The 13,004-nt window shown below is 41.4% G+C and overlaps 1 protein-coding gene across 2 annotated transcripts; it reads right to left on the bottom strand.

Annotated features, from left to right (window-relative positions):
• Nucleotides 1–309: 309 nt before the first annotated feature.
• gramd1c (GRAM domain containing 1c) lies at nt 310–12,265 on the bottom strand. Of its 2 annotated transcripts, none has more exons than XM_006794530.3 (18): nt 12,168–12,265; nt 11,501–11,606; nt 11,069–11,192; nt 10,501–10,601; nt 10,030–10,125; nt 9,857–9,937; nt 7,586–7,704; nt 7,344–7,500; nt 7,030–7,189; nt 6,792–6,935; nt 6,572–6,690; nt 6,319–6,461; nt 4,979–5,082; nt 3,644–3,814; nt 3,170–3,236; nt 2,889–3,008; nt 2,411–2,516; nt 310–1,403 (listed from the first exon to the last, which is right to left on the bottom strand). In XM_006794530.3, the coding sequence occupies exons 2-18, from the start codon at nt 11,591–11,593 to the stop codon at nt 1,335–1,337; spliced, it is 1,974 nt and encodes a 657-aa protein (XP_006794593.2). In that variant the 5' UTR covers nt 11,594–11,606; nt 12,168–12,265; the 3' UTR covers nt 310–1,334. The 2 variants fall into 2 exon arrangements, with proteins under 2 accessions (XP_006794593.2, XP_087701748.1); XM_087845622.1 differs by having other exon boundaries at nt 11,501–11,609; nt 12,168–12,264.
• Between the last annotated feature and the right edge of the window lie 739 nt (nt 12,266–13,004).

Here is a 13,004-nt window from a genome sequence, read left to right as displayed (position 1 = left end):
CAATCTGTGTGTGTTTTGTTTTTGTTTTTTTTAAAGAAAAAAGTCTATATGGCAGTTCTGTCTTAGTTAAGTCAGATTCTTCCAAAGATAAATATCACTGTGCCAACACAGATCAGCCTTATACCAGGTTCCAAATCAATCACTGGTGAAACTGTTTGTTCCACTGGCACAACAAGAGAAAGCAGCAAACTTGGAAATTAAGCTCATTATTTGCACTGAGACATTATTTAGAAAAATCGTCATTAAGAGTTTAAATATAAATAGTGTTTATATTTTAAAGGTTTCCAGGAAAAGTCAAAACTTCTGGCAAAAGTAATATTTATTAAAATGATCAATGACAAGACATCGACAACAATCAGGACCAAACACAGTCAAATTCAACAAATTGATTTATACGTACAGGAAGGTCTTCAAATTCAAGAATGACATGTGTAAACCTTAAGAATTAAAAAAAAAAAAATTTAAAAAAAAAAAAAAAAAAAAGGTTGATAAAGAAATCATAGAACAAGCTTTCCTCTAGTGTTGACAGAGTGAGTTCACAGTACTGAGATAGTCCGAGCCAACACCTTCGCTGAAAGATCACCTCATCAAAAGCATTTTAAACTACAAAATCGTACAGTTCTCTAAATTTGGATCAGTGCAGAGGAAAAAAAAAAAAGAAAAAAAAAAGTACCCAAAAACCCTGATTATACCTGGACAGGTGATGAGGATCAGCTCTGGTCTGCTTCATTTAAAGTCCAGGAGAGAACCAGTGTAATCATTGAAATATCAGCAGGCCAGAAAAACCGAAGTATACATGTACAAAATGATTCAAGACCAGTGTGTAGATGATCCTTCAAGTCTTAGTCGCTGATTAGCGGGATTTATTGGGGAGAGGGGAGGGGAGCGCAAGTCAGCCTTACACATAAGACTCGTGCAAAAACGTAAATGTGTGCAAAAAGCTTAAATAATATTGACTCACATCCCAAAAATAAAACTAAACTAAAGTATTCACAACAGTTCATGTGGCACAAGGCTCATTAAAATAACTATGGAAGCTGCGGGAGCTGAGAGTAGTCCTCTGCAGAAATCTAAACCAGGCTCTGGTGAAACATAATCCTCCTCCCAGCAGTCAGTCCGCAGCTTAGAAAACAAACAAACAAACAACATCCTGGCACCTGATACCTCACCACAGGCTTCGGGATGCATAACCACGAAGAAAACATGGCATGTGTCTGGGGATGCCCACATGGCAACATCTGTGGATAGCAGAGGTATCCTCTGAGACAGTTCAGTGCTTCAGTGTCGTTTTACCCACAGGGACAGGTGCTTTGTAGTCACCAGGCGTGGCTGTGTCACTGCTGCGCTGCAGTGTGATTGGCTGTTGCAAAATTCTGTTGCAGCATCACCAGTGAAGTACGAAGCTGCAAGGAGAACACGTACAAGACCAGCTGAACACCTGCGTTACGCTTTGGGCTAACATAACAGACTGCCCCCCCCCCCAAAAAAAAAACAAACAAACAAACAAACAAAAAACAGATGTGTTCATATTTCTTCCAACTCTTTAGGTTTATGGAGCCTAATTGTGAATCACTCTAAAAAGCTGTGTAAATCACAAGAGTGCCATGATATTAAAACTGTTCTATATTGTATAAGTCTGCATTTAATGGAAAGAGAACAAAGACAACATTTATTTACATTTCTTAATACGGGATAAGATATGTTCAAGAGATCAAGCCTTCCTTGTGAGATTTTTTAATTTTATAATGCTCCACATATTTTCGACGTCTGGAGTGAGAGCAGGCAAAGAGCTGCAGTCTCTCTGCTAGAATATCTGCAGAAAGGGGTTTGCTTATCCTGCTCATTTAGCAATATTGGTGCCTTCACAGATAAGAGTAATTAATTACTCTTATCTCAACTCCACCACTGTATATAGCTATTTAAATGTTTGAAGTTCTCACAAATTAAAAAAAAAAAGCATATGTTTAGTAAACATGAATCCAAATGTCAGTCTGCCATTTTTCAGGATTTTGGTGCCGTATTGTTTGCAAAGATATGGGAGAACTGCAGTCCGGCTGAAAGACAACACTAAGAAACAGATAATTCCTTTCTTTCCTTACTCGTGCCAATGCCACGATGCTCTGCACTTTAACACAAGCACGTGCTTTGCTATTTAAAACAGACCCCATCACAACAGAAACTCATTGAACTATATAAATGTCAGCTGTTAAATGTGCAGTTCAGTCTTGTCACTCACGATTTTGAGTAAGTCACAGACAGGCAAAAAAATAAAAATAAATAAAAATTTAAAAAAAAAGGGGCCTTCGTAATATGCAAAAATGAGCAAATCAAACCAAAACAGAACAAATCTAAACAAAGGAAAAATATTTACATTTAATTCTGTGATGAATTGGTCTTTTAAACAACCTACCTGTTCTAAAAGGTTAATGGAGTCCTGAAGTACATTTTTGAGTAAGCGCAGCTCCTCTGGAGACCTCAACGCTGCTCCCAGTTTGGATCCATACTCAGCAGCTAAGCTGTTAAATAACAAAAGGAGGAATTCATTCTCATGTGTAAGGTATTTTTGCTACAGAAGAAACAGAAACGGAAACAAGGTGAAGAATGTGAAAGAAGGCCACTGATGTCACTTACATAACACCGAAAATTCACAGAAGCAGACAAGCAGACAGTTTGAACACTGAGTCATTAAAACAAGAGCTCTCTTGTGCTGTATGTGGGTTGCTTAAACGGCCAGACAAAACTGGAGGAAGACGAACCCCTTCCTCCCGTCCACCCACACTAAGACTTCTGCTTTCTGAGAGCTTGTGGCAACAGCTATTACAGGTACCCTCTATGAACAGTCCTCGGTTATTCGCAGGTCACAAAGAAGCAGTGGGAAATCAACTGACCTGGCCTCGCTCCTCTCCCTCAGGCGATGCTTTGTAGTCAGATACATGCGCTGGGCCACATCCTCCATAGCCCACAGCTTAAAAAACAAGCCTAGATTCAGCATCGTCAGGATCAGCAGACTGTAAAAAAGGCAGAAGGTATTGAGTAATCTGACCAACAGAGCAGGCAGGCGGAAGTGGCGAAAACTTTTTTTTTTTTGTAAGTCAAGTGTGTGTGTGTGTGTGTGTGTGTGTGTGTGTGTGTGTGTGTGTGTGTGTGTGTGTGTGTGTGTGTGACTTACACCACACTCATCCCAGCCACTATCGTTGTGACATTCCATCGATACGGACCTTTCATATCTACAGGGCCTGAAATACAGCAGCAAACATCAACACAACAGTTTTTGACTAGCAGTCCTATGAGGATAATATTGCACTCAGAGCACATCACATTTGTCAAGACATTTCCTCTTAATGACAAGCAGTTTTTTGCTTGAAGTATAAAAGTTGCTGTTCTCTGAGCGTGTCAAAAGATTGTACCATAACTCTACTTAAGATGACACAGTTATGACAGGTTTGAGTCTTTCCTATTCAAAGTGTACAGTAAAAAGTGTATTAAATGTCTAAGCCCACATTAAGGATTACTTGCATCCAGTTTAGGCCATTACAATGAAAATATCAACTTTAAGTGTTTAAATCTAAGCTAAGCACAGTTATAATGATCCCACCACCCCATTTTCATAAACTGTAGTTTCATTATTAAAAGGCATCAGTACCCATGTTGCCTTCTCTGTGCTGCTCAGCGTCGTGCCTATACTGCTTTTTGGGCTTTGAATGCTCTGCCAGAGTCCGGCTGTAAGTCCGCCTCCTCCTGCGAAGCCCACCAATCTTCCCCGCCTCTCCACCTCCTTGGTTCATCTCTGCTTCCTCCTCCAGCAGTTCTGCTTCTGTGTTGTGTAATCACAGGGCAAAAGTAAAAGGGAAACAGGTGGGTTAACTTAGCAAAAGCAATCAGCATGAACAGCCTGGCCCGTTTATGGTCATGCCAAAACATCTCAACACTGTATTTTCCAAAATGTTTTTTGGCAGATATGAGATGTGCGTATGTGTTATTTGTGGTCAGCAGTGGTTCTCTTCTTGGAACGCCGTTCATGTATGCCATTTTCCCCCAGTCTCCTTATTGTTAAGTCATGAACTCTTAACCTTAACTGAAACGAGTGAGGCCTGCTGTTCTTTTACATGTTGTTACAGGTTCTTTTGTGACCTGGATGAGTTGTCAATTTAAGTCAGCAGTCCCCAATCCCCGGGCCAGTACTGGGCTGTGAGTCGCTTGATACTGGGCTGTGAGAGATTAGGCTCGGGTGCGAAATTTACAGGTTTCAGGATTTTAGCAGTTTTTAATTGTCATTTTTTTTAAAAATAGTTTTTATCATTAACTCTGTTTCCCTGGGTCTTTTTTCTCCGTGTGTTATAAATAAATCTTTTTTGGAACCAGTACTGGTCTTATTTTGTTGTATTTATCCACAACACCTTAAAGGCCGGTCTGCGAAAACATTGTCGGACATAAACCGGTCCGTGTTGCAAAAAAGGCCTCCGATTTAAGTCATCTAATTAACTTTGGTAGGCCAGCCCCTCCTGGGAAGGTTCACCACTGGACCAAGTTTTCTCTATTAGTGGGTGAGGGTGGTCCACTGGAGTGCCAAGGCCTTAGAAATGCCTTTATAATTGTTTCCAGACTGATAGATGTCTGCGACTTTTCTTTAGATGGTGCCATGATGTGTTCTACTACTGACAAACAGGGGTGTTTAGACTTTATATTTATTGCATTAACAATAAACAACCCCTTTGTAAATGTACACAAGAGATGAAGATGCTTTCAAGCTTTAATGGTCTTAAATAAACTGATAAGAGCAACTTCATTCTGGCCATATGGCCTGCCCCTGCTTCTCCACTTGCAGATGCAGCAGTAATATGATTCACTGCTGTAGAGCCTGGTGCATGTTGGAGCCTTCGTTCATATCAGATCAGGGAAAAGAAAATCACAGGCTGAAGGGAGACAGGCAAGTGCCCTCTTCTCCCTCCACAACGTGGAGATGAGGCCGCCTACTCACCCAGATGCCGGAAATTCTCTTCTATGCCTCTCCAGGAGTTTTTGGTAATAAAGGACTTCACGAGGCCCCATGGCTGCTTCTTGTACTTTACATCGGTATACACCCTGATAACGTGACAGAGTAAAATCCAGTTAAAGAGAATAAAAGTAAAAGTCATGTTATCATGTCATGTTATCAACCAAGTTGATAACATGGTTAACTACACAAATAATGTGTGATGAAGATATACTTTGCATCAAATTAAACAAAGCCTCTGCATTAGCCTTGCTTGCTCGACCCGGTGCCCAAATCAGGAACCAGTATTTAGACAAACCCGTGAAATACTGGGAGATAATGGCGTGGTCAGAAGAGACCAAATCTGAACTCTTTGGATGGCACAATACACGCCATGTGTGGAGGCACTCCATATCACCCCAAAACTAGCAGTGAAGTTTGGAAGTGGGAACGTCATGGTGTGGGGCTGTTTTTCAGCATATGGCACTGACACGCTTCATTTAATTAAAAGGAAGGATGAACGGAAAAATGTGCAGAGACATTCTTGAGTAAAATCTGCTGCCATCTAGCAGGATGAAGACGATGAAATGGGACAGATCCAAACACACTGCCAGGGAAACTAGGTTGGTTTCAGAGAAAGAAAATACAGCTGCTAGAATGGCCCGGCCAATCACCTGACCTGAATTCAATTGAAAGATCTACGGAAAGGACTAGGGGGTCAGAGTTCATAGATGAGGCCAACACAACCTCCAGGATTTAAAGACTGTAGAAGAATGGGCCAAAAAATAAATAAATCACATTTGAGCACCTGCCAAGGAGTCACAAAATCACATCTTAGCAAGTTGCTAATGTAATGCAGGACTAACACAAAGAGGGACGACCTTTAATGCTCACATCCACAGTTAACCACCAGTTAACACCATTAATGTTCTGGGACTGTGGGACGAAACTGGAGAATCCAGAACCCTGTGAGGTGACCATCCTAACCACCGCACTACTCCGTGCCTAAATGTGAAATGGTTATGTGCAGACAACACTGGTTCATCCACTGAGTTAGCCTAGCCCCCCCCTCAAGCTTGAAGAAATTATAGGTCTTTGTTAAGTGACTAAAAAACGCGATCAGGTAGAGTATAAAGTCTGTAGAGTTACTGACTCATAATATAAAGACATGAAAGGTGGGTGAAGGTTTTTAAATGGCGCAGTATCTAATTAGGATATAACTGTGCGTTTACCACTTAATAAATGTTAAAATTGCTAGTTTTGTACAGTTTAATGTGAAGTACACCTAGCTTTGTCCAAGTGTAGTGCCAAATAAACCGGACCCAGAAAAAATGTTGACACTTTACCTTAGTCGACATTTCCTTTTAGAGTTACTCATGATGTAGTAGCGGGTTTGAGTGTAGAAGTAGTCATGATAGGGAACGTCATGTGTGTACACCTCCGAGTTTATGAGGTAATATTGACCATCCCTGGATTCTTTGTACAGCGTCTGACAGATAATAAAGTACAAATAAGCAGCCAGGCGTAGTTCAAACAACATTAACATATAAATTAATCAAGTTGAGCTTGAAAGCGTCATTCACGCTGATGTAAACACACCTGGTACTCTGTAGCAGTGGAGAACTTCCCAATCAGAGGGTTGTTGATGGTTATTGTGTAGTTCAGACTCCGCTTCATGTTACCAGAAGAGTCTTTTTGCCAGGCAGTAGAGGTGATATCTGAGAACACAAAAGGCAACCTTGAATACTGTGCACACAAGAGCTTTTATTTGCTAGATCTGAATGAAAACTTTTCTCTTTTTTTAAATAAAAAGCCTTACTGGTTATCTTCCGGGCATCCATAAACCTGCGTATGAAGCTGGAGTCGGTGAAGAGAATTTCAAACATATGTTTTGCACCGATGTGGAAAACCCGGTTCAAATACTGTCGACCGGACACCTGAGACAGACCAATGCGGTCCTCCACTGAGGAGAGAAGAGAGGAAGAAAGATATTAAACCACAAAAAACAAAACCACACGTTTTAAGCACGCACCAGGCCCCGAGCGGCATCTTGTCACCTTCTCCTTCGCTTTCCGAGCCGCTTTCCTCAGACACGCCGTTCTCGTTGGCGTTAAGGTCAAGAGAAAGGGAGGAGCGCTTGGAGACGCGCTCCGGGACGAGGCGGTCCAGTTGGGGAGCCGGACTGCGCCTTTGGGACGGGGTGTTACGAAAGTCCTCCTGCAAGAAGACAAGTTTTTTGTGTTTTTGTTTTCCTTTGAGGTCTGTTATAATAATTGGATCTGAGGTGCAATTATGGCTAGTTTTGTCATAATTCTTCCAAAAATAAGATGGATATACAGTTGCAGTATTAAAAATGTGATTGCTTAAATACCAAGTTGGGCGAGTTCTGTGAGCCAATAGGGGAAGGCATTTCTTCCCCTTGAGGTGTGGAGGTGTCCAAGGGTCCATTTTCCACTTCAGGGATGCGGAGCAAAGGGGGCCGCTCTAGTCTCCCTGGACCGTCATCTCCGCCAGGCCTCGCTGTCAGGCTGCAAGCAAACAAATGGGCGACATCAGATTCTAAACATGTCATGCGATGCGTGTGGCTGGAGATGGAGGTGTAGGTGCGTTTACCTGGTCTGCATGTTTGATTCTGCTATTATCGGTGAGCTGTCCATCTCGTCATAGCTTAAGCCAAGATCAAAACCATAATGCTGTCTAACCGTCTGCCATAACTCGTGGCTGGTCAGAGACTGAAAGAGATGGGAAAAGGCAAGTCAACCATGACGTTTTGCTTGAAATGAATGACACGTGAGGTCTGTACCTAGGAGATAAGCACACAGACACACAAAGGAAGAAAAGAAGAAAAAACTCCCAAACTGATCAAGCAAACCTGCTGTATTATCACCATGGGCGACAAACTGGCTGACCTTATCTCTCTGACCTGCATAGATACTCATCTTACACTTTGGCATTAACCCTTGGCAGACAAAGGTTCAAAAGCAGACTACAGGAACAAGCTTCCATACAGTGTTAATAAGCGGGACTTTCAGTTTTTAGACACAAAACAGTGTTACACAAACAAGATCTTCACTTCAAAAATAGATGAACGAGATTATTGTAGACCCGTTTATTCCACTGGAAATTTACGCGTTTTTGTCGAATGAGAACGAATTATTGTTTCACGTGAAACCCACAAAAACGTTTGAGATCCGTACACGCGGGTTTTACTTACGCGTTAAAGGACAACAATCCCACAGCTGCGAGTGTTAACTGGCTCCCAGGCAGTGATCGGTGACCTGGACGCACAGCGCACTCACATTCAGGAAGTAGACAACTCAAGCGAGTCCAAGACGCGCCGCCCAGATTTGTTCCAGTGAAAAAAGGTAAATAGAAAGCTTTTGGTACCTCCCGTTCTCTTATTCGTGAAACAGCCACAGGAAGCTTCTTTATTTTTGTTAGAGTAAACCCTTCAACACCAGGGAAGCGTCAAGTGCGACTGGAGGTCAGTCGTCAATGCAAATCAGCCGTCCTGGCCACACCTGCAGAGGTCAATGAACTTTTAGATTCAGGTGTTTGCGCTGCAGATCCCAGGAGACCCACACCCACGAGAAGAGGCTGCCATAGTGCCAAGGCAGAAGCTAAAGACCGATGACGGGTTAGTCCAAAGTTCAGCGATTAACAAATTAATCAGTGCCGATACCAAAGCGCCTTGAATGGTTCTCATCTTAAACCCTATGATAACCACGCTGGTTATTTTAGTCTCAATACCCAAAACAAAGCCACTGCCTTATCCTGAGTGGAATTTTCCGCATTCATCTTACATTTGAATTAATTTGATCACTTTCAGGAAAAGGAAAAAAATATATATTACGACAATAGTTTCAATTAAAACAAACAAACAAAAAAAAAAAAATCGTTATGACCATGTATAAAATCTAAATTTAAAAAAAGTTGGGGATTAAATGCTTTACAAATCACTTAAAGCTTAAATTAAAGAAAAATAGTATTAAAAACAAAACACAAAACGTTTAATTTTGAATATGAATCTTGCCTTAAATCAAACTTGTTGTGCTTTTTTCTACCTTTTATATTTTTTATTATTGGGCTCTGTTAGAGTGGCTTTCCTGACGCCATAATAAATAAATTATATGTGGCCTTTATCATTTACTTTCACTGACATTTTGAGTGCTTGTACCCTTTCTTCACAGTACAGACAGTATTGCAGCTTGCAAGTTGGGGTTTAAGAGTTGACTTGCGAGTTTATTTTGAAGGCTCTGCACTTTAGTAAACTTTGATGTTTCACCCTTAAACTTTGAAAGCAGCTGATATGCACAACATATTTCTTATTTACAGACTTTGCATGTCCAGGTTTAACACAAGTGAGATATCGTTAATTTTACTATGAAAAAAAAAAAAAAAATCCGGACAATACAAATAAAACTGTTCTTGTTTATTCTTATTTGTTTACCTTTACTACACAGGAAGTGGGTAAAAGGTGAAAGCTGACTTCCAGTGGGTTTATTTTAAAAGTACATCCCTCATTTACATGCAGGTTAACACATGTAAATAAAAGAAAACCCTTTTGTCTGCTAGACTCGTGAACAAACACCAGTGCTGTGTGCAGATGGTTAACCCTACACGCAATAACTAAACAAGACTGATTACCTCAAAGGAAGACCGTTTGTGGCTGGGGTGGTGGAGCACGATATGTACTCTGAACTGATTAGATAAATGCTGCATAAAGTCACAGGACCACTGGTGTTTTTGGAGGAGTTGCGCACAGCAGTGCTTTTGGAAATGACTACAAAACATGAACTAGTGTTGGACATAGACATGAGTACTGTACCGATTGGGACAATGCGCTGTTGCAGGTAACAACAGGTGGTCGAAGCAGGGCCTTACCTTACCCAGCACCGTGTTTTGCCACATGCGATACAATTCCCGGTAGCTTTTCTCTCTTGCTGAGAAGGAAGTGAAGAAGAACTGCGAGTGAAAACACAAAGAGAGAAACCGAATATAAGCAAATGTGTGTTTTTCATATGTTAAATCAGCTCTGAATGATTGCCGTTTGGTACCTTGTCTGTACTCGTGTAGATCTGGATGGCGTTGGGAATGAATCGAGCAGTTTTCTCTCTCGTCATATTTGTGATGTTTTTAAGTGTCAGAGTGATCTATTTAAAAATAATAATAACAGTGAAAGTGCATGCTTGAAGAACAAATATCAGTGTCATCTGTTCACCAATGCAAATATCTAATTAGCCAATCACATAGCAGCAACAGTAGATTTAAGCATATAGACATAGTTAAGACAATCTGCTGAAATTCCAGTCAGGTGAGTGGAGAAAGGTGATACAAGTGACTTTGGTTGTTTATTCCAAATGGACTGGTCACAGTGTCAGAAACTGCTTATCTGCTATCATCAGTGAGTTTAACCTCTTGGGTACAGTGATACTGAGAGGTCAAACACACTGCAGCTTAAGAAAACGCCAGCAAATAGTTTACACCCTCCTCCTGCTACTCTCCATCCTTCTCTTCAGTGTTATTACCTTTGTTCCACGAAACACATTGCTGTAGAAACAGACCCAGTTCACTGAGAGGTAAATGCGTCCCTGTAGAAGTATATCCCGCTGGAGGGCACACGGATAATCTGAGGAAAAACACAGAAGAGCGCTGAAGCAGACACGCCATGCATATAAATAAATGTCTCTGACCTGTGTTTGCCGTTTTTAGGTTTCAACTGCATTTGGAATAAAGATGAGCATTTTCACAGAGAAACTTTTTGTGAGCAGATCTCTTTTTATCATTTAAAATATTGAACTTAACCAAACAAACAAAAAAACTGGTGCTGAAATACAGTGCTCATTAAATTGTTACAACTGTGGGTTTCTGGCTGTTGCTAAAAGCTCGAGAAATGATCATTGTTTATGTGACTGGAGGTTCCTGAGCAGCTCTAACATAATAAATGATGTGCACTATTTACAGAAATTAAATGATGCAAAGGCGCCCATAGAGAATTGAACACAAATAAAATAAATATTATGATGCATTTGGATATAAAGAATGGAACTGATGTACACAATGAAAGACCCAACAATGGCAGCCTTTTCAACTCACCCACTAGGAGTCTCTCCGTTTCAGGCAGCTCTCTGAACAGCTTCTTAAACTCCTCGAGCCTCTGTTTGTAGGTTGGCACAGGAGGCTGAGGTGCCGCGAGGCACTGTGTCTGAACGTCAGAGCTCTGACAGAGGAACAGTTCACATTAATGACACGAGGACTTTAATGCAGAGCAAGAATTTGTGAAAGAAACAACAAAACGATGGGATCTGTAAAACCGAGATTAACATGTGTAGACAGGCATGATAAAATAAAGAACATCTCCAGATGATGAGCAGATTTATGAGCCTCAGAGAGGAAACAGCAATCACACCTTTGTGCTGGGAGGAAACATGGCCTCCCACAAGGGGGCAGTGAAAGATTTTCCATTTCACTGTTTATGGCACTGATGGGAGCAGCAGCAGCTTTATGTTAGTTGTATTTTTTCCTTACATCTTCATCTGAGCTCCACCTCAGGTCCGGCAGTGAGGTATCATCTGTGATGTCATCACTGCCCACTCCTGACCGGTTGGATACCTGGTCCATCTGCTCTGCTGCGCTGCTTAGAAGCAAACGTGCATTGATATATGTGGGTTTATACATTTGGCTATGCTGTAATATGCTATGTTTAAACCATTCGTGCTTTAGCGTTATCGCTTTAAACTTTGATTGGCGGGTGTCAGGACGAGGCGGAAAGCTCTTTTTGGAGGGTTGAACTTTAATAACCTGCAAAATGTCAACAAACATCAGGGCCGCTGGGGAGGTCATTATCGCTTCAACGGAACTGGTTTGACTAGAGAGCTTAGTGAGGATGTGCAGGCATGCCACTGAACAGAAACCTGCACGATCTCGTGGTAAACTGGAAAGCTTACCACGAGCTTACCTTCGGTAAAAGGGCAGGTTTTGTGGCCACAAGTTAAAAGTTGACAGCAGAAAAAAGTCAGGACTTTAAAGCAGCCTCCCCCTTTTCCCGTTCGCCGAGATAGAGATGAGAGATGGGAGCTATCAGCTGATGTGCAGCCAAGTCAAACAGCTCAAGTTGATAAAAGACTATCAAAGATCAGATACTTTATCAAGCTTATATTTACATCTCCACGTGCTCTCTAATGAGCGCACTTACCTGTCACGTAGTGGACCCAGGATTTCTGCTATGTGTGACCGAGGTTAAAATAAATAAATAAATAAAAACGCAGCCGTTTGTCCCACACAACTCCGAGGCTCTCCCGAGTTTAAAGTGCTCTTGGCACGCCCTCCTGCAGGTGCATCTTATCCGGCCCGGGGAGCATTCCTTGAGGGAGTTGTCATCTCATTGGTGCTGACGCTCATTGGGCTTCACTCAATTACTTAAATCTTCAAAAAGGCCCCTCCCTCCTTTTATTTTAGTAATCCTCCAGATGAAAGGTTGATTTCAATTATAGCCATTTGACTGAGTAGCGCATTGTGATTTTTTTAAGTATTTCAATTTCAGGTATACCTGTTTACTGTTCCTCAACCAATCACAAGGCAGCAGCGTAATATATTTACACATGTAGACATGCCCAGGATGACCTGAGTATCAGAATAGAGAAGCAAGGTTATTTACGTGACTGTGAACGTGGCAGTCCTTTTGGTCTGACTATTTCAGAAACTACTGATTTTCCAGCCCAACTCTCTCTAGTTTACAGAAAATATTCTAAAAAGAGAAAATATCCAAGTAAAAATGTTTTGTTAATGCCAAAGGCAAGAAGAAAATGGACAGACTGCTTTGAGGTGACAGACAGGTGACCGTAACTTTACAAAACCACTGTTACACTCAAGGTTTGCAGAAGAACATCTCTAAGCACACACATGTGAAACCTTGAAGCAGATGGGTTACAGCAGCAGAAGACCACACATGGTGCAGGTCTTGTCAGCTGAGAGCAGGAAACTGAAGCTACAATTTACATTTTCACCAAAATTGGATGATAGAAGACTGAAA

The sequence above is a fragment of the Neolamprologus brichardi genome, chromosome 9, assembly GCF_056152115.1.
Source record: "Neolamprologus brichardi isolate AB-2024 chromosome 9, ASM5615211v1, whole genome shotgun sequence".
Taxonomy (NCBI): Eukaryota; Metazoa; Chordata; class Actinopteri; order Cichliformes; family Cichlidae; genus Neolamprologus; species Neolamprologus brichardi.
This window is presented reverse-complemented; position numbering and strand designations above follow the sequence as displayed.

Bases quoted from the DNA above. Each gene is read 5' to 3' on its own strand.
- gramd1c (XM_006794530.3), bottom strand. From the start codon at position 11,593: ATGGACCAGGTATCCAACCGGTCAGGAGTGGGCAGTGATGACATCACA. The intron at 10,126-10,500 runs GTAATAACACTG...ATTTTTAAATAG, and splicing joins ATGTGTTTCGTGGAACAAAG to ATCACTCTGACACTTAAAAA. The intron at 3,237-3,643 runs GTACTGATGCCT...GCTGTATTTCAG, and splicing joins GCACAGAGAAGGCAACATGG to GCCCTGTAGATATGAAAGGT.